At 38.1% G+C, this 22,846-nt stretch overlaps 1 protein-coding gene across 2 annotated transcripts in view; it reads right to left on the minus strand.

Moving 5' to 3' along the window:
• Positions 1-1,190: 1,190 nt before the first annotated feature.
• DBX2 (developing brain homeobox 2) overlaps positions 1,191-22,846 on the minus strand; it is a 36,763-nt gene continuing 15,107 nt past the window's right edge. Inside the window, exons 2-4 of one of the 2 annotated variants that reach the window (XM_003941476.4) lie at positions 22,712-22,807; positions 10,161-10,348; positions 1,191-1,931 (exon numbers count right to left, since the gene is read on the minus strand). In XM_003941476.4, the coding sequence (XP_003941525.1) occupies positions 1,599-1,931; positions 10,161-10,348; positions 22,712-22,807 (617 nt within the window). In that variant the 3' untranslated portion in view covers positions 1,191-1,598. The remainder of the gene's footprint in view (positions 1,932-10,160; positions 10,349-22,711; positions 22,808-22,846) is intronic. The other variant, XM_074403170.1, reaches the window with a different exon arrangement.

A 22,846-nucleotide genomic window follows, 5' to 3' on the forward strand; every position in this document is an offset into this window, starting at 1 on the left:
ATTTTAAGACAGGTTTTAAATTTTAAATTTTTGTCAGCAGATCCCTGCTTCCATTCCCCCACAATGAGGCACTGAGACAAACTTGTAAAATGACTTCTAAGTAAAAGATCATGTGGTAAAGGCACAGGTTGACATACCAAGTCCAATTCTACTCATAGAAGATAATTTCCTGCTGTTGATTAAAACTGTTATCTTCTGAAATATTTTTTCGAAACACTAAACCTTCAAAAGACATTAACTTCTCAGACCCTAGCAGAGTTCAGAAAATTAGAAGCCACCATCATTATGCAGCTTACTCACTCACAAAATGCCACTTAATGAACTTCTCATAGTGTTTCTTGTCCACAGATTGATAAGGGTTTAATGCAATACCACATCATTTCCTACTTTTGTTTCGTTTCCTTCAAAGTGAAACATAATTTCTTCTTGGTCCTGGAGTAAAAATTTCCGGATTAACTAAGCAAATCATTACCAGAAAAGCAATTTTAGAAAGCTACTATTTCAGTGTAGTCAAAAAACATAAAACATCTGTGTGGTGTTTGTTAATATATAAAAATGACCCAAGGTATAAAGTGTATGCCACCTAAGTGTAAAATTGAGTCTCTAACTAGAAGTGCCAACAGAAATTATCATTGATTCTGTCAATATTGTGGTTTAAAGTCCCGTTAGAAACATTCTAAGAACTGTGACACCACAGCTTTCTTTAGTTTTGATCAGAGGTCACAAACTGTTTGGCCAATACAGTATTTGAAAAATTACGTAACTAAAATATCTTTAGGTGGCCCATGCCCTCTATTTACCTGACAGGCTCTTAAAGTCATTTTATTTTGCAAACCCTGGTCTAGGCCCATCTTTACAGAGAAGAAATCAAAAAATAATTATTAGTTAAATGGGTATCTCCCTCACGATGGCCGGATGAAGTCCAAAGACTTGGAGATTATGGATACTAATAGTTATATACAGAAATCCTTCTAATCTGCTTGTTGGTTTCATTTTAAATATATATTTTCAGTGTATGTATCTACCAGTGGTTCATTTGATGAGAATTGCTGAGCTAAGGTGTTAAAATTCACTTACAGCTGGATACCAAAAGAAGCCAGAAAATAGAGAATTTTTAAAAACATGTTTTGGGGGTATGAATGTTTGCATTGAAGTCCAAATTTTACATTATCTTCAAAAAATTAATAACATTCTGTCAATGGTATTTTTATTCACATAAAAGGAAATGAATTTGGTCAAAGCAATAGTTAAAGAGAAACTAGTTTCTACTAATGCATTCTCATGGATATTTATGTATATACACACCCATAGAGACACACACACACATACACATACTCAGAGCAGGGACCGAGCCAGCCGTTGGTCTCATTCTTTTCAGTTCCATCATAATTCCTGGGAGATTCTATTCCATTTACAAATTAAGCCTGAGTCTAGGGTCAAACAAGAGAACACTAGAGTGGGTTTTCTAAAGCATTAGTTTATATATCGCTTCAAACACATTAGGCTCTAAGCACTGATGAGGTACAAGCTAGCTGGCATTAGAGTCCAAATGTTACTAGTAAGTGTTCTTTTAAATTAACATGAAGGAATGCTTCCATTCAGATGGCCCCAGTAAGTACACCCTTGCTTCCAGCCTCTTCTTCAGAACATAAATACAAGCCACCTTGCAGTGAATTTGCTTCTGGGGGTGGTGCCCCTGAACTCTCCTGGATTAGTCTTTCTGATGGTTCTGGAGAATTCTCCCTCCATCTTGGACTTGTGTGCTGTTGCGGGACGTCCCATACTGAAGGACATGGAGAAGGGAAACCCAGAGCAGACCGTGAGAGGGGATCCTCTTGAAGACCTACTTCTTGGATACACCTGTTGGAAAGCACTTCCTTTTCTTTGGAATTCCGCCATTTCATCCTTCTGTTCTGAAACCAAATTTTCACCTATTAACAAAATAATTGCACAAAATGATCACTTATATAAATATAAATACTAAATACTTTAGTATTTTAAACTGTAATTGCTTCTACTTTCTTTTCTACAGAATACCTTATTATGAGAGCCAACCTCACAAAGTCTTTGTGGCTTTTCACCTGGGATCCTTCAAAAATATCCTTTTTCTTTTTTTTGAAATGGGTCTCTCTCTGTCACCCAGGCTGAATGAAGTACAGTGGCACCATCTCAGACCACTGCAACCTCTACCTCCCAGGCTCAAGGAATCCTCCCACCTCAGCTTCCCAAGTAGCTAGGATAACAGGCATGCACCACCATGACTGGCTAATTTTTGTATTTTTTTTGTAGAGACAGTGTTTCACCATGTTGCCCAGGATGGTCTTGAACTCTTGAACTCAAGTAATTCACCTGCGATGGCCTCCCAAAGTGCTGGGTTTACAGGTGTAAGCCACCAATCCCTGTCCAAAATATCGTAATTTAATATCCCCATACACACATTTGAAACAAAACAACTGTGATAAATTGGTTATGCCCCGTAAGTGTGATAGCTTTCAAGATTCATTTAACTCTTAGTTATTTTAAAACATCCTCTAGTCTGTACTGAAGCATCTGAGTTTATTTTGTGCCAGGCATCAGGCTATGCATTCTAGGTGGATTTTATAATTTGATCCTCACAATGGCTGTAAGAAGTCCTCATTTTACACGTTTAAAAAAACCTGAAGTTTGGAGAGATTAACCAACTCAAGGTCACACAGCTAGTAAAATGGAAGCACTGAGACTAGAATCCACCACTATCTGACTCCAGGGCCCAGGCTCTTATAAACATTGAGACCTCGTCAGGAGCTTTCTGAGACTAAATTAAGATTCCATTTTGTAAAGCTTTGATAAATTGCAGGCTTTATGCAGTTTCCAAGTCTTGATTACTCCTAGGATTTATCAAACTCCAAGAATTAGGCTTAATAAATAACAACTAATTGTAATTAAGCCAAAAGTGCTTATGATGGTGGTTCCTAATTTGAACCAGACCTTCCCCCAACCCATGCCACTTGAATCTTTATTACTAACCTCCCTCTTTATATACTGTGTAGTCAACTGTGCCTGAGCTGAAAACTTCATAACTGGTTTTCTGGAATCTTAAAAGCCAATCACATTCTTTCCTGTGTATTACCTCACATCCTTACACTAACAATCTAGTTTATTTCTATTTTTAAAACAAAAACTAGAACATTTTTACCCAAAGAAACAATTATTATAGTCTATCAACCAAGTATTTCTGTCAGTGAAGAAACAAATTCTAGCTGAGGCTGTCTTTCCAGATTGGCAAAACAATTTCTTCATTCTTTCAATTTGATGGGCCATGTTCAAAATGGCAACAAAAGAAATCCACCTGAGGCAATTCAGTGAGCAAGACTGTCGTCTCAGTTACAACTCCATGATTAAGGCTTTTCACATGAAAACAGAACTAATGTGTACATACCAGAGCATTTGGTTCTATTTGTGAACTCATTTATTATTTGCAGTGGGCATTTTCTCCAAGAAAGCATGCCAAGTATTTCTAATGGGTTTTCACTGAAACAGTTTTTTGTTCTCATTAGTGATTCTTGTCCTTGTCATCACATTCATTATTTTCCTCTTCTCTTAGCTTTTCTGTATATCTATAAATATTTGTTAAGTAATATCTCAAAGAAAAAGAAATATAAAAGGAGATTCCTCCCAATCAATGGTGCTGAGACAAATGTATATATTTAGGGAGAAACTAAAAGTTCTACCTCTCAAAAAATGCAAAATCAAATTCCAGACAGATTAAATAGCTGAATATAAAAACAAAACTGCAAAAGTTTTCAAAGAAAATAGAGATTATCATGATAGTCTTGGGCAGACTAATGTTTTCAAAAGCATGACATAAAACAGAGGATACATGGAAAAGATAAAGAAGAGCTGAATACATATAAATGACAACTTTATGTACAAACATGAAAAAGCCAGAAACTACCCAAAAAAACTAAAAGCAAGAAATCTAAATGATATTTGTACACCCATGTTCACAGCAGCCTTATTTACAATAGCCAAAAATGGAAAGCAACCAAGCATCTAGAGACAGATAAATGGATAAATAAAATGTGGTGTATACATACAAAGGAATATTATTTAGCCTTGAAAAGGACTTAAATTCTGGCACACACTACAACATAAATGAACCTTAAAGATATTATGCTAAGTAAAATAAGCCAGGCATAAAAGTACAAATGCCATATTACTTCACTCATATGAGAGCCTTAGAATAGTCATTAACAGAAACAGTAAATGAATAGTGGGTGCCAGGAGGTGCGGGAGGGGGAGACGATGAGTTATTGTTTGATGGATACAGAGTTTAAGTTTTATTTGTTTGTTTGTTTGAGATGGAGCCTCACTCTGTCGCCCAGGCGGGAGTGCAGTGGTGTGATCTTGGCTCAATGCAACCTCTGCCTCCCAGATTCAAGTGGTTCTCCTGCCTCAGCCTCCTGAGTAGCTGGGACTACAGGTGCCCACCACCACATCTGGCTAATTTTTTTGCATTTTTAGTAGAAATGGGGTTTCGCTACATTGGCCAGGCTGGCCTCAAACTCCTGACATTGTGATCTGCTCACCTCAGCCTCCCAAAGTGCTCAGATTATAGGTGTGAGCCACCACACCCAGCCAGAGTTTCACTTTTACAGGACGAAAAAAGTTCTGGAGATAAATGGTGGTGATGGTTTCACAACAGTGTCCATGTACTTAATGTCACTGAACTGATCACTTAAAAAGGTTAAAATGAGGCCAGGTTGACTCACGCCTGTAAACCCAATACTTTGGGAGCCCAAGGCCAGTGAATCACCTGTGGTAAAGAGTTAGACACCAGGCTGACCAACATGGAGAAACCCATCTCTACTAAAAATATGAAAAAATAAAATAAATAAAAAATAGCTGGGCATGGTGGTGCATGCCTGCAATCCCAGCTACTCAGGAGGCTGAGGCAGGAGAATCACTTCAACCCAGGAGGTGGAGGTTGTGGTGAGCCAAGATTAAGCCATTGCACTCCAGCCTAGGCAACGAGTGAAGCTCTATCTCAAAAAAACAACAAAAAAAAGGTAAAAATGTTGAATTTTGCTATGCATATTTTACCACAATTTTTTTAAAAAGCCACAAACTTAGGATTTTTGCAACACCTGAAACAGGAAAATTTTACTGAAGATAATATTCCAAAATTCTTGATGAACAGCCAAAGTATTGCTACATATCAATAAAAAGACAATACAATAGAAAAAAAAAAGATGCAGCCATTAAAAAGCCAATTCACAGACTATAGATGGCCAGTAAAACAATTAAAAGCCCCTCATATTCTGGTAGTTAGGAAAATTCAAATTGAAAAATAACAAATAGCATTGTCCATGAGAGTGGCGACATTTTTAAAATCATAAATGTTGGAGGTTTTGCTTAAAGGGACTATTTGTTAGTAAGAGTGAAATTTTCATGTGTCAGCATCTAATTTGATATAATATTATATTTGGAAAGGAATTTTTAATCTGCTACATTTTAAATGTACATACTCTTTAACACATAAATCCCACTTACACCTTCCTCTTACAAAATATTTTTAAAGTGCATAAAAATTGGTGATAGTGGGGCCGGGTGCGGTGGCTCAAGCCTGTAATCCCAGCACTTTGGGAGGACGAGGTGGGTGGATCATGAGGTCAAGAGATTAAGACCATCCTGGTCAACATGGTGAAACCCCGTCTCTACTAAAAAACACAAAAAATTAGCTGGGCATGGTGGCGCACGCCTATAATCCTAGCTACTCAGGAGGCTGAGGCAGGAGAATTGCCTGAACCCAGGAGGCAGAGGTTGCAGTGAGCCGAGATCGCACCATTGCACTCCAGCCTGGATAACAAGAGCGAAACTCTGTCTCAAACAAAACAAAACAAAACAAAACAAAACAAAACAAAACAAAACAAAACAAAACAAAACAAAACAAACAAAAAAATTTGTGATAGTGAAAATTGGAAGTAACTTAAAATTGAGGATGGTGAAATGATGGTCTGTTAAGAAACACACAAAAAGAGAATGAAGTAGATCTGTATGTACTGACGTGGAAGGAAGCAATCCATAACATTTGAAAAGGAAAAAAAAAACACCAAGCAATACACATTATCAGTAGCATTATTCATAATAGCCCCAAACTGGAAACAATACACATGGCCACCATCAGTAAATGGATGAACTGTGGTATACTACATAATGGTAATACTATACAGCAATGAATACACATGAGCTTTTACTACACACAACATGAAGATTCTCACATACATAATGTTAAGTAAAAGAAGCATGTTATGATTCTATTTATATAAATAATCCTGAATACTATTTTTAAAAATTTGTTAATAGCTTCATTGAGCCTATAATTCACATACCATACAATTCACCCATTTAAAATGTACAATTCAATGGTTTTCATATATTCTCAGATAACGCAACCATCACCAATTTTAGAACATTTTCATCACCTCAAAAGGAAATCCCATGCCCTTTAGCTATCTGTTCTATTCCCTATTTTCTCCAGCCCTACACAGATTCACCTACTTTCTGTCTGTATAGATTTCCCCATTCTGGACTTTCAAATTAATGGAATCATATAATATGTGGTCCTTGTAACTGAGTTTATTTCTCTCAGTATAATATTTTCAAGGTTCATCCATATTGCAGCATTATCAGTAAGTACTTCATTCTTTTTTATGGCCAAATAAGATTCCACTGTATGGATATACAACATTTTGTCTACACACTGAATACTACTATTTATATAAAATTACACAAAGAGGCACAACTAAGAAGTCAGAAGTTAGGATAGAGGATACCCTCGGAAGGAGCAGGTAGTGAGAGGGAGAGGATACCTGGGGGAGCTTCTGGCTTTTACTGCAAACTCTGTGTGCTGGATATACAGGTGAAGTGTACTGTTCTTCAGAAAATGTCAAAATACCTGCACAATAATTTTTTGTAGGTAGGTGTATATATATATATATATATATATATATATATATATATGTGTGTGTGTGTGTGTGTGTGTGTGTGTGTGTGTGTGTGCATGTATATATATGCATATACATACATACGTATATATATACGTATATATATACGTATATATACATACATACGTATATATATATGTATATATATACGTATACACACACACACTTCTCAGCTTCGTTTGTAAAATAGAGCTAATAAAAGTAGCTCTATTTTACAATATAGATATAGCATATATAATATATATATACTCTATATATATGTAGCTCTATTTTACTGTATATATAGTATATACACACACATACACACACACACACACACACACACACACACACACACTTCTCAGCTTCTTTGTTTGTAAAATAGAGCTAATAAAAGTAGCTATTCCATAGGATTTTTGTCAGGATTAATTGATATCAAATGTAAGGGCACACAGTAAGCATGAAAGTGTTTGTGTTATTATATGTTTGTGCATCTACAACACACATATGAATTTATTTTTAAAATAATACACAATGTATCAATAAAGTCAAACAAGTGCCATTTGTAAATCACAGAAGTAACCAAGGAATTGGATTCAAGGAGAGTAAGATGAGTTTTCACTTTTATCTTTATAGGTTTCCTTTTGAATTTAATTTACCATAATAAATACCATGCAATTGATATATTGTAATTTATATATTTACAAATAAGAAAATGTTAAATTACTTCTGAGATGCTCCACCAAATTCAATAAGACAAAAAGTACTCACTCCTGCAGCACTAAATTTTAAACGCAGTATCATTAGCTATGTAAAACCATGTACCTAGGGTTAAGAACCACAAGATAGCATACAAATAGGAAAATAGTTGTTTTGAGGCAGGAGGAGAGATTGTGGTCATACCCCACAATTTTTATATATGGTTGTTGCATTCTCTTTTCAAAGGTTTCTTTTGGGGAATACAACATGTACTATCAGAGATTTTCACAATTTCTCAGAGCCCTGTCAGATAGAACCTAGCTACTTGCCACTGCTTTCCATCTTTTAACACCTATTTCAAGTTTCAACTCAACCAGAGGCTCCCCAAGCTCCCAAACCTAACTGTTTTCTTCCCTCTGACTACAGGAGCTTCTTTTATCAGTGAGATGCAGGCCAGGCCTACTGAGCCCCCTGATGTCCTCTCTCAGGCCCAACAGCTCCTCTAAGATTAGAGAGTTCCATCACTAGACCTCCCGCGAGTATATGGACCAATCACACAGCTGTCCTTTGCTAAGATGGGGATCAACATAAGGCTCCAGAGAAATAAGTAACTTTGAGAACTACTGATCCTTTTATTGGGCAGTATATCTAACCTACCACGTGATAGTGTCTATATTATTATACAGTCTTGTCAAACTTTTACAAGCTTCCATGGGCTGTGGAAGCTTTTGGGGTGCACAGACTGTGTTGTATTCAGTATTTATCAATATCCCCTGTTATTGCCTACCTAGCACAGTGTCTTGCACATAGACCACCAAGATCTAGCTGCTGATTTATCTGATATATGCATAACTGCTTTGTGACATAGACAGAATTCTTATATTTGTTTGTTTGTTTGTTTGTTTTTCTTTGCTCTTGTTGCCCAGGCTGGAGCATGATCCCGGCTCACTGCAACCTCTGTCTCCTAGATTCAAGCGATTCTCCTGCCTCAGCCTCCAGAGTAGCTGGGATTATAGACATGCACCACCATGCCCAGCTAATTTTTTGTATTTTTAGTAGAGACGGGGTTTCTCCATGTTGGTCAGGCTGGTCTCAAACTCCTGACCTCAGATGATCCGCTTGCCTCTGCCTTACAAAGTGAGGGATTACAGGCATGAGCCACTGCACCCAGCCACTGTTTCTTTGGGTTTTTCTGGTGAAAAACTGAGGCACAGAACAACCAGTTAAGGTTATGGACTCAGTACCACACAGCAAGGAAAGTACGGACTGACTGATACAGGCCAATTACCCTCTATCACCCCTTGTACGGCTTCCTACTATTTGTAAAGTTGGGGCAAGCAGCTTGTGAAGGCAGATCATTTCCCTAGGATCAAGGAGAGTTTAGCTCAATAATAACTGGTTTTAATAAGGTCCAACATAAACAAATAGGTCATCTGAGGAAGTAAGGAAGAACAGCAGAGCATGATGGCTAGGACAGAGCCTCTTCTACCCCTTTAGTCACTTTACGTTAATTTTTAAAATCCAGGCAGATGTGGGCCTATACCAGGAAACTCCACCTGCAAACAGAGTACATGCTGCATTTCAGCTGCCACCATCCCTTTTGGCCAGATGCCTTTGTACAGTGAACTCTATGCACAATTGCACATGGTATTTTTAGGTTAAAGAGAACATAAATCCCAGAGTTTGGTTGTCTAAGATGAGAGCCTACCTCTGAAACCTCTTTGCTACATGATACAAGACTGATGTTCAGTTTCTTATTTTTTCATTTAGAAATGGCGATTATTACAGTGTGCATTTCACATGGCAATTAAAGGAAATTTAAATAGGAAACTTCCAGTGCCATATGATATTATTTGTAATAAGTAGGCCAAACTTTAAACGGAGTATTATGCAACTCCAAAAGCCAGAAAGTCCCATTCACAATTATATGAAACATCAATGTACAAGAAAAGTATGTAAGTGTTGCAAATGTGAAGTTGTTTAACTATATTTGACATAAACCCAAAGAGCAAAATCATCATGAAACCCATTAAGAAGTATTCATGAGTCACTCATTCATGCTTTAATTTTGGACTGGGAATGAAGAGAAAAGCAAAGTGGTTCCTGCTTGTTGAAGAATTATTTAACCTGCTTCTTTGAATACAGAGCAAATGATTTATAATGTAATTACCACCTCCTTAGCATTTCTCTTCATTTGGGAAGAATTAAACAGCCCTATGGCCAAAAACCTAGACCTTTCAGCAAATGGACCTACTTCCAAATAGAAAATGGTACATGTATCTCCACCCACTAAAAAATTATGAAAAGCATTTCAAGAACACCTCAGGCTCTAGCACCATGCCTAGTATTTGAAATACTTGCCAAATAAATGGATTTCATTGTGTGTCTTAAGAAATCAGAAGCAGTTGCCTATGGCCACACCACCCTGAAAACAACTGATTTCATCTGATCTCAGAAGAAATCAGAAGCAGTAGACATCTTCCTGCTCATTTGTACCTGTGATTCCTTTAGTCCCAAGTTGATGGCAAGTTTCTTTCGGTCTGTTTTGCTGATATATTTCTGTTTCTGAAACATTTTCTCCAGAGCCTTTCTCTGGTCCTCAGAAAAGACAGCTCTTCTTAAAATGCCCCTCCGAGTTTTGGAATTAGAGTCCTGTGCCAGGAGAGGCAGCACACTCTCTTCTCCTAAAGGTGAGAGAAAAACATACAAAAGCCCAGTTAGCTTTAGAAAGAAGCCAGTCTTTCCTTGGACAATATGATATCCTCCTACTCTACACTAGGTCAAATTACCTCATTTCAACTCTGCTCACTTAAAGCAGTACTTCTTAATCTTTTTTTTGGCTATGGACTCTGATACAGTCTGGCTCTGTGTCCCCACCCAAATCTCATCTTGAGTTGTAATACCCACATGCTGCGGGAGGGGCCTTGTGGGAGGTAACTGAATCATGGGGGTGGGTCCCCCATGCTGTTCTCATGAATGAGTGAGGTCTCTTGAGATCTAATGGTTTTGTGAGGAGCTTTTCCCCATTTCGCTCTGCACTTTTCTCATTCTTCTCCTTCCTACTGCCAAGTGAAGGAGGACATGCTTGCATCCCCTTCTGCCATGATTGTAAGTTTCCCAAGGCCTCCCCAGCCATACTGAAATGTGAGTCAATTATACCTCTTTCTTTTATAAATTACCCAGTCACAGGTATGTCTTGATTAGCAGAACAAGAACAGACTAATGTAAACTCCTTTGAGAATCTGATAAATGCTCTTTGCTCTTCAGTGCAGGGGAAACATACCTTTGCTTGCCCTCCCAATTTTGCATGCCACATATGAAAGCCCAAGTTCCCAGGTTACAAAGCCCCAGTGCAGATTAAGTAGTACATGGTTTAAACACTTCATCTTTCTCTAATTCTTCATTTGTTTATTTATTCATTTTTTATCCAAATTTTGAACACTTACATATGCCAGACACTCTGTTCAATATTACACATTGAGAAATAAGATAGATATGTTTAATTGCCCTCATTACCTGCAAAATCTGGTGGAAGGGCACTTACTGAACTAGCATTAAAAATGTAATGCATTCTGAAGCAGGGAGCTTTGGGAACACAAAACAAGGGGTCTGATATAAACCTGGGATGTCAGGGAAATCTTGCAAGAGTCAGAGATGTTTAATCTGAGAAGAGAGGAGAGAACTGAAGGACTCTCAGTTACTCCCCTGCAATTCCATTGATCATCAGCTCCTTGAGGTCAGAGACATCCACTACTCCTTCTGCCTTTTTGTGGCTAGCACAATACTGGTTTTCATGCTCTGAGAGTTTACAGGCTTTCATGGTTCATTCCCTCATTCTGCTTCCCAGGTATGACAGGCAGAATAACGACTCTCAGGAATGTTCATGTCCTAATCCCAAGAACCTGTGAATATGTTATGTTGCATGGCAAGGGAAATTAAGGTTGCAAATAGATTTAAGTTGCTAATCAACTGGCCTTAAGATGAAGAGTGTATCTTGTATTAACCAGGTGGGCCCAATGTAATCATAAGATTTCTTATAACTGGAAGAGGGAAGCAAATTAGGAGGTCATAGTCAGAGAGAGATTTCAAGATGCTACATTCTTGCTGTGAGGTTGGAAGAAAGGGCCAGAAGCTAAGGAATGCAGGCAGCCTCAAGAAGCTGGAGAAGACAAGGAAACAGATTCTCCCCAGAGCCTACACAAGGAACACAACCCTGCTTGATTTTAGCCCTATGAAACCCATTTCTACCCTGCTTGATTTTAGTCCTATGAAACCCATTTCAGTAACTATAAAGTAATAAGTACCTGTTACTTTAAGACACTCAGTTCATGGTAATTTGTTACAACAACAACAAGAAACTAATACACTGGGTATCAGGCTCATTGAGCTAATTGCTGAGGAAACCAGACAAAGAGCACATGTTCCCTGCCCTAAAGGAGCTCATCTTATTATGGGAGGGGGAACCCATGAACACTCACTCTGTAACACAGCACCAGGAAAGCAGGCTTACGGTTATAGCTACTATGCATTCTGGTGATTAAGAATTATTCACTGAAAACACAAGTAAGTGAATGTCTTAACTACAAGAAGAGAAAGGCCTGAAAAGTGCACTGGCATCACAAAGGAGGAAATTGAGTTCAGAGAAAATAGCCAGGTAGAGTCAAGTCTAAAAGAACAATACAGTTTAAGAGAGAAAGAACCAAACTCAATTCAAATAGTTACTAGTATGTCTGAAAACATAAGGAATAGAGTCTATCCAAGCAAAAGTAAACAATCCTCAAGGCTGGGGAAAGGCATGTAGCAGAGGCTGCGAGAGGGCAACCATATCCAGTCTGCTAATGGGCTTTTTTTGACTTAGCATGTTGATTAAGAATTCTGATTTAGTTGTCCACATTTAATAAGTGGGAAGTTTCATATGAAGTCCAGATTTTTAATACCTCTTCAAAGGTAACCACACAGGGCTCAGAGTGAGTAGCAGGTACCTCTTTTTTAGATGGAGTACGTGGTCCCAGTTTGCCACAGCCTTGCTTAGCTTGCTTTTTACCTACGAGGCCATTAAAACATTTGGACCTCTGAAGTGGAATGCAGTCAGATAATAGAGAACTGAAAGGGTTTGGGTAGGTAATAAAGATCAATAGAAGATGTTTAAGCAGGGCAGAACATAATAATAAACATACACTGAAGACTTACTCTGCACTGTTAATGCTTATTTTGTGTTAAACCAGTGGCATGCATGATTTCATTTAATTCTCACATTGAATCTATGGCATGAATGCTCCTATTAGTCTCTTCATTTTACAGAAATAAAATGAAACTTAGGAAGGTTAAGTAACTTTGTTCAAGGTCACAAAGCTAGGGTTTAAAACCCAGGAGACAGATACTGCAACAAATGTACTAATCCTACACAATATTGACATGATCTGATTTGTATTTTCGAATAAAAATGACAATAAATCTTGTCAATTTGGCCTATACAATGTGATAGCTTCCTTTCTTATCTGTCTAAAAGATCTCCTGGCTAGGTCCTAGATTACATCTTATTATAACTCATCCTCACTCTGCAAAATGATTCACTAACCTCTCCCTCTTTCCTTCCAGCTCTGTAACTCTGTGTCTCCTTTGAATTGCCATAACCCTGGGATGTCATCAAGCCCAGTTTTCTATAAAGGTCTACTTTCATTGATACCCTTCCATTCACCTCCACATAGGATATTGGTTATTTCCCCTTTTATATCACTAATTCTTTTTGCCTGTCTCATGCCAAAATTATATCTTAAAGTCAGATTTGACAACTAGGTTCACTATTCTTCTTTTCTTATTTTTATCTTTTTTTGTGGGGGGGGGGGTGGTGGTACAGAGTTTCACTCTTGTGGCCCAGACTGGAGTGCAATAATGTTATCTCAGCTCACCACAACCTCTGCCTCCTGGACTCAAGCAATTCTCCTGCCTCAGTCTCCCAAGTAGCTGGGATTACAGGCATGTGCCACCACGCCTGGCTAGCTTTGTATTTTCAATAGAGACAGGGTTTCTCCATGTTGGTCAGGCTGGTCTCGAACTCCCCACCTCAGGTGATCCGCCCGTCTTGGGCTCCCAAAGCTCTGGGATTACAGGAGTAAGCCACTGCACCCAGCCAATTCAATATTCAGAGATTTAAGCAGTTTTATGAAATACAGGTCAATAATAAAAATATTTTGAATATTTCAAAATATTTTTATAAGTGCATCTTTTTATAAGTGCTTTTCTTCTCTGAACATTCCTTGGTTTGGATCTCAGCACTTACATGCATGACTTAAAGCAAGTTATTCAGTATCTTCTAGCTGATCTTATACGGCTGCTTCCAAGATTCAATAAAATAAGACAACAAAATTTCAGTGCTTAGTTCACATTAAGGATCCCACATATCTACCTCACTTCCCACTGTTGGATTTTATTTGATCCTTATAAGAATCATATGCCACAGACGCCCCTCACTATAGGTGAAGACGTGTTCAGAGCAACTGAGGTCCAAAGACACACAGAGGACACAGAGCAGAGCTGGCACCAAGATCTTCTAAACTCAAATTAGTGGCTCTTGCCTCTGCATTCTGGCATTCTGAATTTGTAAATGTATCCAATATATAATTATTACAGCAATAAGTATTAAAAATTAGTAGAAAAAACAAAATATCCACAGGTAAAGAAATGCGTATGTTAATTATCCACTTGGTAAAATTGTAATGAACCATTAAAGATGAGGACTATGAAGATTAGGCAGCAGCAAAGAAAGTACTTACACTATGATTTTTAAAGTATGATATATATATATATATATATATATGATATATATTATGCTCACAACTAAGCAAAAATGCAGAAAAAAATTGAAAAGACAGAAATATACACAAAATTGTGTTACTGTATTGTAGAATTCTGGACATATAATTCATCATCACTGTCCATGTTTTAAGTTTGGTTTTATTTTCTAATGAAAACAGGCAAGCATTGTAGCAACCTTTTCGGGAATAACCTGTCAGAGTTACTGAATTGTTGTTGAGTGATCAAAGATGAACCCAACCCATCCTTAAGGTGTTCACTGCTGATAAGGAAAAATCCAAGAATACAGATAGCCACAATACAGTGAGATGAGACTACAGCACAGAAGGCATTAGTGCAACACTAAGAAGCTGCTGAATTAGGACGGTCAACAAAGTAGGTCCTAAGAGAGAGCAGCACCTAGAACAGCAACCCCTCTTCCTGGCAATCAGGGGAAAGGCAGGTAAAGTAGAGGGATTACCATTTGCAGAGGCATGAAGCCAAGTGAAGACAAGTGTGAAACACGGCAGATCTAAGAATCTCACAAAACCTAGTATTTCTGGATTGCAGGGTATGACTGGAAAGAACACAGGAGAAAAGCTGGAAAGACAAATTAGGGTCAAGGGTCCCTGAGACAAGTTTAGGTTATAACTTGTCAAGGGAAGCCTTTCAAGGAGGACATAACCAACCTAGCATTTTAGAAAGGCAAATGTCTTCTGAGTTAATAAAACCTTTTACATCTATATAGAGTCTAAAATGAATTTATGGTAATAGAAAAAATATGTACCCTTACTTTTTTCTAAGTAGAATTTTTGTAAGTAAGGCTCAAGATTCTATTCATTTTGGCCCTTCTTCTTCACCAAGATCTACATGTTAAAATAAAATAGTGGGGAAATAAAACTCATTTAATTGCCCCCAAAACTTTTAATAGCAACCCATAGGTTTTCCAAATCAGGTTTTTTAAGTAAAGAAAAAGAAGATTCCCATCAAGAAAGCCTACAGATAAATTATTCTCACCATTGTGCCATACATTTGGGGCATTGTGAACCCAAACTAGTCCTCCATCTTGAAAGGTGAAACCTAGAGTTGTTGTAAGAGTCAAAGGGTTAACTCCAGGGTCTGGTACTCAAGTTTCAGTGCCCTGTAGCCCACAAGAATTCAACCAATAGACAACCAATATAACAAATAAGAATTCAACCAATAGCAAAAAAATACACCAAAAATAAAGACTGTTATATTCTTCCCTTCTTTACTAGTTGCCTGGTTTCTTTTAGCACTGCTCTCAATACACAAATCAAGCTTGCTTTCATAAAGTGATGTACCTCGGGTTCCTACAAGAAGCACATGACAATGCTGCTATTCCTAAACCACCATTGATGCTCCTTCCTATGGCTCACCCATGAGTCTTTTATGAGCAATCTGGATCTAACCACAAACCATACTGATGAAACCATACCATTTTCATATCTTCTAAACATATAAATAAGCACCTAAATTTTACATCTGCAAAGCACACATCCAACTATTCATAAATTTATGACAAAGGTTTGACTTATATGGAAACTTCCAGGTAAACAAAAATAAACAAATAATATAAAAAGAAACAGATGTGAAAAAAAAGGCATGTAGCAGAAATGAGGCTTTAAAAGCTGGAGGCACCAGTTCAAGGTGCTACAGGATATTAATTTGGGGATATTATTATTATTATGCAGCTCTCACATATATTTGGGTTTACATGTGCTGACATATGTGCCAACTACATGCATTATGTCATGTAATCTTTACAACAATCCCTGGAAGAAGAAATTACCAACACCCCCATTTTTTACATGAAAAACTAGGCTCTAGAAAGTTCAGTTGTGCAATTAAGGTCACACAACAAAGCGGAGGGAGGCAAATCAATGCCTTTTTCAAATTACTTCAAAGATTGTCAAAGGTAAGAGTGGGCAGGGAAAGAAGTGGGAAAGTGGGAAGAGTCACATTAAAACAGCAGAATGACCTGGAATAGGCTGGGAGCGGTGGCTCACACCTGTAATCCCAGCACGTTGGGAGGCTGAGGTAGGCAGGTCGCCTGTGGTCAGCAGTTCGAGAGCAGCCTGGCCAACACGGTAAAACCCCATCTCTACTAAAATTACAAAAATTAGCCAGGCATGGTGGTGTGTGCCTGTAATTCCAGCTACTCAGGAGGCTGAGGCAAGGAGAATTGCTTCAATCTGGGAGGCAGAGGTTGTAGTAAGCTGAGATCGCGCCACTGCACTGCAGGCTGGGTGACAGAGTGAGATTCTATCTCAAAAAAAAGACCCGGGATAGAAAACTTTTCAAAGGCATGATTCCCTGGATCCTGAGATGCTCCCTAATCACCATCTTTCCCAGAAGCCCTGTGTGAAGGGCACTACAAATGGAGGTATGCTGTGTGTGCATGCTATTGTTAAGGAGGAGAGGTAGGGGGGAGACAAAAACACAGTATTGGACAATCTAGTGGTAGTCACTGCCTCTCCCTATTGCCTCAACTTCTGGAAAACGTGACTTAACTCTGAAGCCAGGCAATGGTGTTTGAAGCAGCCAGCAAGCACTACCAAATGAACAGGGACCTTATCCAGTCACTTCCTAGACATCAGACTGAGAACAAATAGCTGCAGTTCTGGCCTATCTTTTACTGCAATTCAAAACCATCTTGTGCTGTGAACAGCTTGCCAGCAATGTGTGTGATGTTTAGACTAACCAAGAACTCATGTGAATCTCTGGATCACTGATCCCATTTGGGGACATTTCCTTTGTCCCATATCCTTTCACCTATTTATGAAGGCTTCTGGAACATACATGTCCAGTGCTGCTCTTTGACCCACCACAGCTTCCAGCATCTGCCATGGCACTGGCCTTCTCTTTGTTTTCTGTTCTGTCCCAGCCTTTGCTCTCAATCTGGGCTACCCTGAGGTAGGCCAAGGAGTGCTATATAAAGGGCACTTCTAGCAAGCCATGTTGTTTAAAGTTTGCTTTCTAAGTTTACGGTTTTCCATATGAAAAACTAATTCACAACACAGCATCTCCTGGCTTTGTAAGGAAAATGACAGCATAAGTCTATGAAGCACCACTGAATGTAGACCTCTCAAGGCTTTTAGTAAAAAATATGATTATTTCAGGATAACTCAAGCCAGAGGATACCAATAACACTTTCAGAAATAAAATCGTTTCATCCTTTTATATAGATTCAATTAAACAAATCAGAAGGCACAAGAGGTCATTTGTTTAATCCAGGCCTCTCCAACAGGCTAGCTACAATACCATCAGCCTCTATCAACTATTTCCTCAAAAGTAGCTCATTTCAAACCTTGAGTTTTTGTCTCTCCCTCCTGAAGTCAGTTTTCCTCAAATAGGGGATGGTTCTTGTCTTGTCTGTGGGCTTACCTTTTTCTACTGTAACATTCCTCCAGCTGCGACTTCCTACCTCTTTATCTTTCAGGGGCTTCTATTAAGTGAAGAGCTTCCTTAACTTTCTTATTTGCAAGTGTGTGTGTGTGTGTGTGTGTGTGTGTGCGCGCACGCACGTAATTTCTGTAGATTTGAAGTTTGGAGAGAGAAAACACAGCATTTGTCTAACCTGATTTAAATTAAAAGTCTATCTTCCTGTCTCTATATAATCTTGAAGGTTGGGGTGCCACATGGTAATACTTATCAAACAGCTTGATTTGCTGGAAATCATTCCCTTATAACAAGCCAAAAATTAACTTTTCCTAAACTCCATTCATTGGTCCCAATTCTACAGTTCATATCTATTTGCATACAGTAGATTTGGGTTAAAGAAAACTCCCAGGTTCTCCCTAGCATTTCTTTTCTTCAGGACAAAAATACTCAATTCATTTCAAAATTCCTGACTAGTCATACAGAGTCTTTGCTATTTTAACTTGCTGTCTACCTCTTAACCTGGTTTTTATATGAGAGTCTGTTCAATGTACCTTATAAAGTGGGCATCCATAACAGAATAGGTGCAGGCAGTCTAACCAATCAGAGTTCAGTAGTACTCTGATGTCTTGTGTTTTGGATTGCCTATTTCCAAAAGCACAATCCAACAACCCTGTATCATTTATAGACACACGCTGAGTGACAGAAGAAAGCAATCCTGCTTTGTTCTATTCAGCCGTTCTCCCCCTACCCTATTCTTCACTTGTTTTTTGAAACCAAAAATCAGGACTTTATAAGCAGCCCTGTTAAACTTCATGTTATGCTCAGACAGAGCTATAGACAAGATCAGAGACAAGCATCCCATATTGCTAAGCAATTCCCTTCCCCTACCCATCACCCACCCTTCAAATGCTTAAGAACATTGGGGAGAAAAGGAAATTCATTCCAGGAATGTTACTCCAATACTTTCACTGCCTCTCTAGAACTGCTGAATAGAGCCATCAACTTGGAAAATCTATTGTCTTTGAGTCTCTGACTCCTTTAAATATTGCCCCTGGTTGACTGAATGCCATTTATCTAGGGAACACCCCTCCCTGTATTTTTGAGAAATCAATAGGTATTCAACATATTGCACAAACTCAATTATGTTTTAGGCAATATAATTAGGCTAAATTCTTTTCCTATTAGAAAAAGAATTCTGCATCCCTCTGAAGATCTTACAGTGCTAAGATTAAATCCTTTTTTAAAAAATTGTATGCAGGCTTTTTTAGATTTCAACAGATCCTAGTCAGTATCCTTGGTCCACTGGTCACTCCAGCTGAGAGCAGTAAAAGAGAACACAGTCAGGTCAGGTGGCAAGAATACTAATCAGAGCATTCCCCATCTTTGTCCATGAAACTCACAGAACCAACCTACATTCACAGCTAGAAAAATAATGTCCCTTCCTTTCTGTCTACAGGACAATCCTAAAATTCAGACTTGGAGAGTATATTATATTGTTTTAAGTTTTAACAAGAAAGAGGAGATAGTACAATTATCTTAAAACGTAGAAAATAAGTTCATCTCCCAAAAGGCAGAGCAATTTGTCCCAGAAGAATACTTTCTTTGCTACAAATCTTTATAATGTTGCTCCAAATTTAAGCTTTGTCTGTAAGGCATAAAATTCTCAAAAGGTCAAATTCAAGTTAGGTACTCAAAGATGAAACAAAATAATTTACCTAGTAATCGATTAGCTGTCAACATCATTAAGATTCCTACACTTTGTTAAGTAATTTTTAAAAAGTCATTATTTACATAATTTCCACAACTTTCCATTTCATGTTATTTGAGAAATACATTATTTTGAAAAGAACCTCATGGTTGTAATATCAATGATTTTCCATACACTGCTTTGGGGGAGGAGAACTGTTACCACTGCCTTTTAATTTTTCCCCCACTGTAAGGGTTGCACTTAAATAGCCTATTAAACTATTTACTATATGTGAGAAGGCCATTGAATGAATGATTGTTTCCACATTGCGACAAGAAGTCAGTCATAAATCTAAGAAGTTAATAAGAAAAACTAAATCAATATTAAGCAAATGAATCACATTAAAAGAATCAAAATAATATTTCAGTTGCATAATTAGAAATGTGTTGGTCTGATCCTACTCTTTTGGAAAGAGGGAAGTCAATATTGTGAAACAATGATGAGGGCCATTGATTTAATCACTTATTAAACTTTTTAATATAAACCTAATTTTGGCTGTCTGAGCTGAAACTTAATGCAAGTTTATTTGGACAGTCTATTTTCCTTTGTTTGTAAAATGGAAAATAATATAAAGACCTTGGCATAAAAATCATTCTTATTATTAAAAAAAGAAGAAAAAGAGAAAACCTAATAAGTGCCTTAAAGATGATTGTACAAATATAAACCTTATTAACTGTACCTTGGTATCCTGGTTATTTACGTAAAATTCTTTATTCACAGCTTAATTCTAGCATGTTATTATTATTTGCTGCCAGTACAAATGAACATTATAAATAAGAAAATACGAAATTCATTTTAGAGTTATAACTGAGACACTATCATTTATTAAAATCAGTTGTGGCATCTCTAAACTGTTTTAAAATGCCAGCTTTAGAAATGAAGCCAAACCAAGCACATCATTTTCTATCCTTGATTAGAGCTGTACTGATTTTCAGCTTGTATGTTTATTTTTAAGAAAAAGATAAACATGGGACTTCATAAACCTCCAGGGATAAACACCATAATTTACATCAGTTATGCACAAGGCACAAAGTAGGAAGCAGATGGAGGAAAATGAGACCTGCTTAAAGTAATTTTCCAGCAGCAGAGAAGATAAAGTCTTCTAGAAAATGTCTTTAGCATTACTTTTACATGCTCTATTAATTGAATGAGCCCAATTTTTTTTACTCTATTATCTTTGATGGTTTGAGACTCTCAAAACATCACTATAAAATAAGTACATACACAAACTCACACATATGCACATGAATGTCCACTGTTACATGGAATTTTTTGTCCAATTCCACTTACCTGAACTGCCAGAGATTTTCTGAAGTTAAAAACTAATTATCGTATCATAACGAAATAACCGAAGCTAAGTGTGGGACCCCTTTTGATCTCCACTCCTGAAATCTAACACTGAAGACTTAATTCCACAGAGACGCTGTATGATACGGTAACACATATTTGGGTTTAGGCGGTCTCTACTCCAGAAGTCTTTTCCTGATACGCTAATATATGGTGATAAATGTCTCCTTAATTTGCACAAGAGTTTTCAATTGCCCTCGTAGGAGACCACCTTGAAGGAGCGAGTAAAAGGTTTAGTCATGCTTTCTATTTTTTCTGTTTGAATTCAATACATTTTAGTTAAATGGACAATTAATAGGTCACTTCCAAAATAGTAGTGTATCAGTCCCGGTTAATAAACAATCCCCACAGTTGATAATGGGCTCTATGTATTCAGCAAGTCCCTGTATACACTAAGCTCATCCACTAAATCCCTTTTCAGGTAGACAGGGTTATATGGGAAGATGAGCTAGAATGAGTCTATAAAAGTCAGCTTCATTCACTCCTTTATTTTTTCAGTCAAGTGCTTTAAATGGTGTCCAGAAATTCACTTGGAATGTGAGACAGGAGAAAAGACTGACACACAGAGCCTTGCTTTATGACCATACAAAAGGGCAACTGACCCCTGCCCAAGCCTTTTCCAAGTGAAATGGTTCCTAAAGTTCATCTGTAGAGTGAAAAATCGTGGTGAGGTCGCGTGTGGATGAGTCGAGTGAAAGTGACGATTGGTCACGGGTCTGTCGCCCATTGTGGCTGGGTCCCCGCCATGTAAAGTGCTCTGTGGGAAAGTATCAGCCCCCTAAAGAGATGTTCACAGCCTGCAGCTCGTTAAACCGCCAGCATTTGCTGCCTCACTTGTCAGGAATTATTCTGTGGAGCAAGTGCTTTCCTGAAACATTCCCAAAACACATGCTCAGAGGCAGCAGGGATCTGAATTCGACCGTGCTGGAGCTCGGCACAGGGGCCTGCCTCAACTCTTACTTCACTTTTCACCTGACAGAGCTGTTAACCTGAATAAGCGTTTTCTCTTGGGCAGCTGAAAGAAATGCACCCCTCCGCTGGACTTCTTCACCATAAACTCAAATGCTTTGCCTAGAGATTCTCATCTGACCCAGAAATCTCAAGACCAGCAGGAATTTTACTTCTGTGTTTTTCCTTTGCGTGTGAGAGTGTGTGTGTGCACGCTGCGAGATTTTGAAAGTGGCATTCTCACTCCACCCTCAGACTCTAATAAAATTTTGCTTTTCTAAGGCTGGAAGAAGACTTCTCTTGAAAATAGTTTCAACAGTTCTGGTTGGTTACCTTCAAGATGCCAAAAAGGAGAGATTTATCTCCTTTCATGATCTTAACAATTTTAAATCATTTTCCATAGACATCTAGGAACTTTCTGTGTCACATTTTAAGCAGAATGGAAATTTTACACAGCATAATTTTTTTGCCTTCCTTCCTTTCTTTTTTCCTTTTCTTTAAAGGAGTGTTGCTACACATTTCAGAAAAGCTAAACTGGTCTCTCCGAGATCTTTTATATCAAATGGAAAACAAGTTGCTTTCGGTGATGTGTCGGCCCTGGGTTTCAATACCATTGGAACTGCTCACAATTGCTCAGTGTGCTGAGGTTTGATAAATCTCTGGAAACCTCCTGAATAGGATCGCTGTGATTTTTAGTGAGGAATTAGCTCCTTGCCATTGCATTACCAATTAGTCTTCCAGAGCACATTAAATCCTGCTGCATTAGTTTACAGAACAACTGAGGCATTGCTGATGAAGCATAAAAACTTACTTGGAAAAGCAGCAGAGGATGCAGGGCGCCGACAGGACCCACCGCAGCACGCCAAGTAGAATGGCGGGGCGCTCAGAAGAAAAGGTTTGGAAGGTGCTGCGGAGAAAGCATTGATCTCATTGATTAACCATTTCT

The sequence above is a fragment of the Saimiri boliviensis genome, chromosome 7, assembly GCF_048565385.1.
Source record: "Saimiri boliviensis isolate mSaiBol1 chromosome 7, mSaiBol1.pri, whole genome shotgun sequence".
NCBI classification, from domain to species: Eukaryota; Metazoa; Chordata; class Mammalia; order Primates; family Cebidae; genus Saimiri; species Saimiri boliviensis.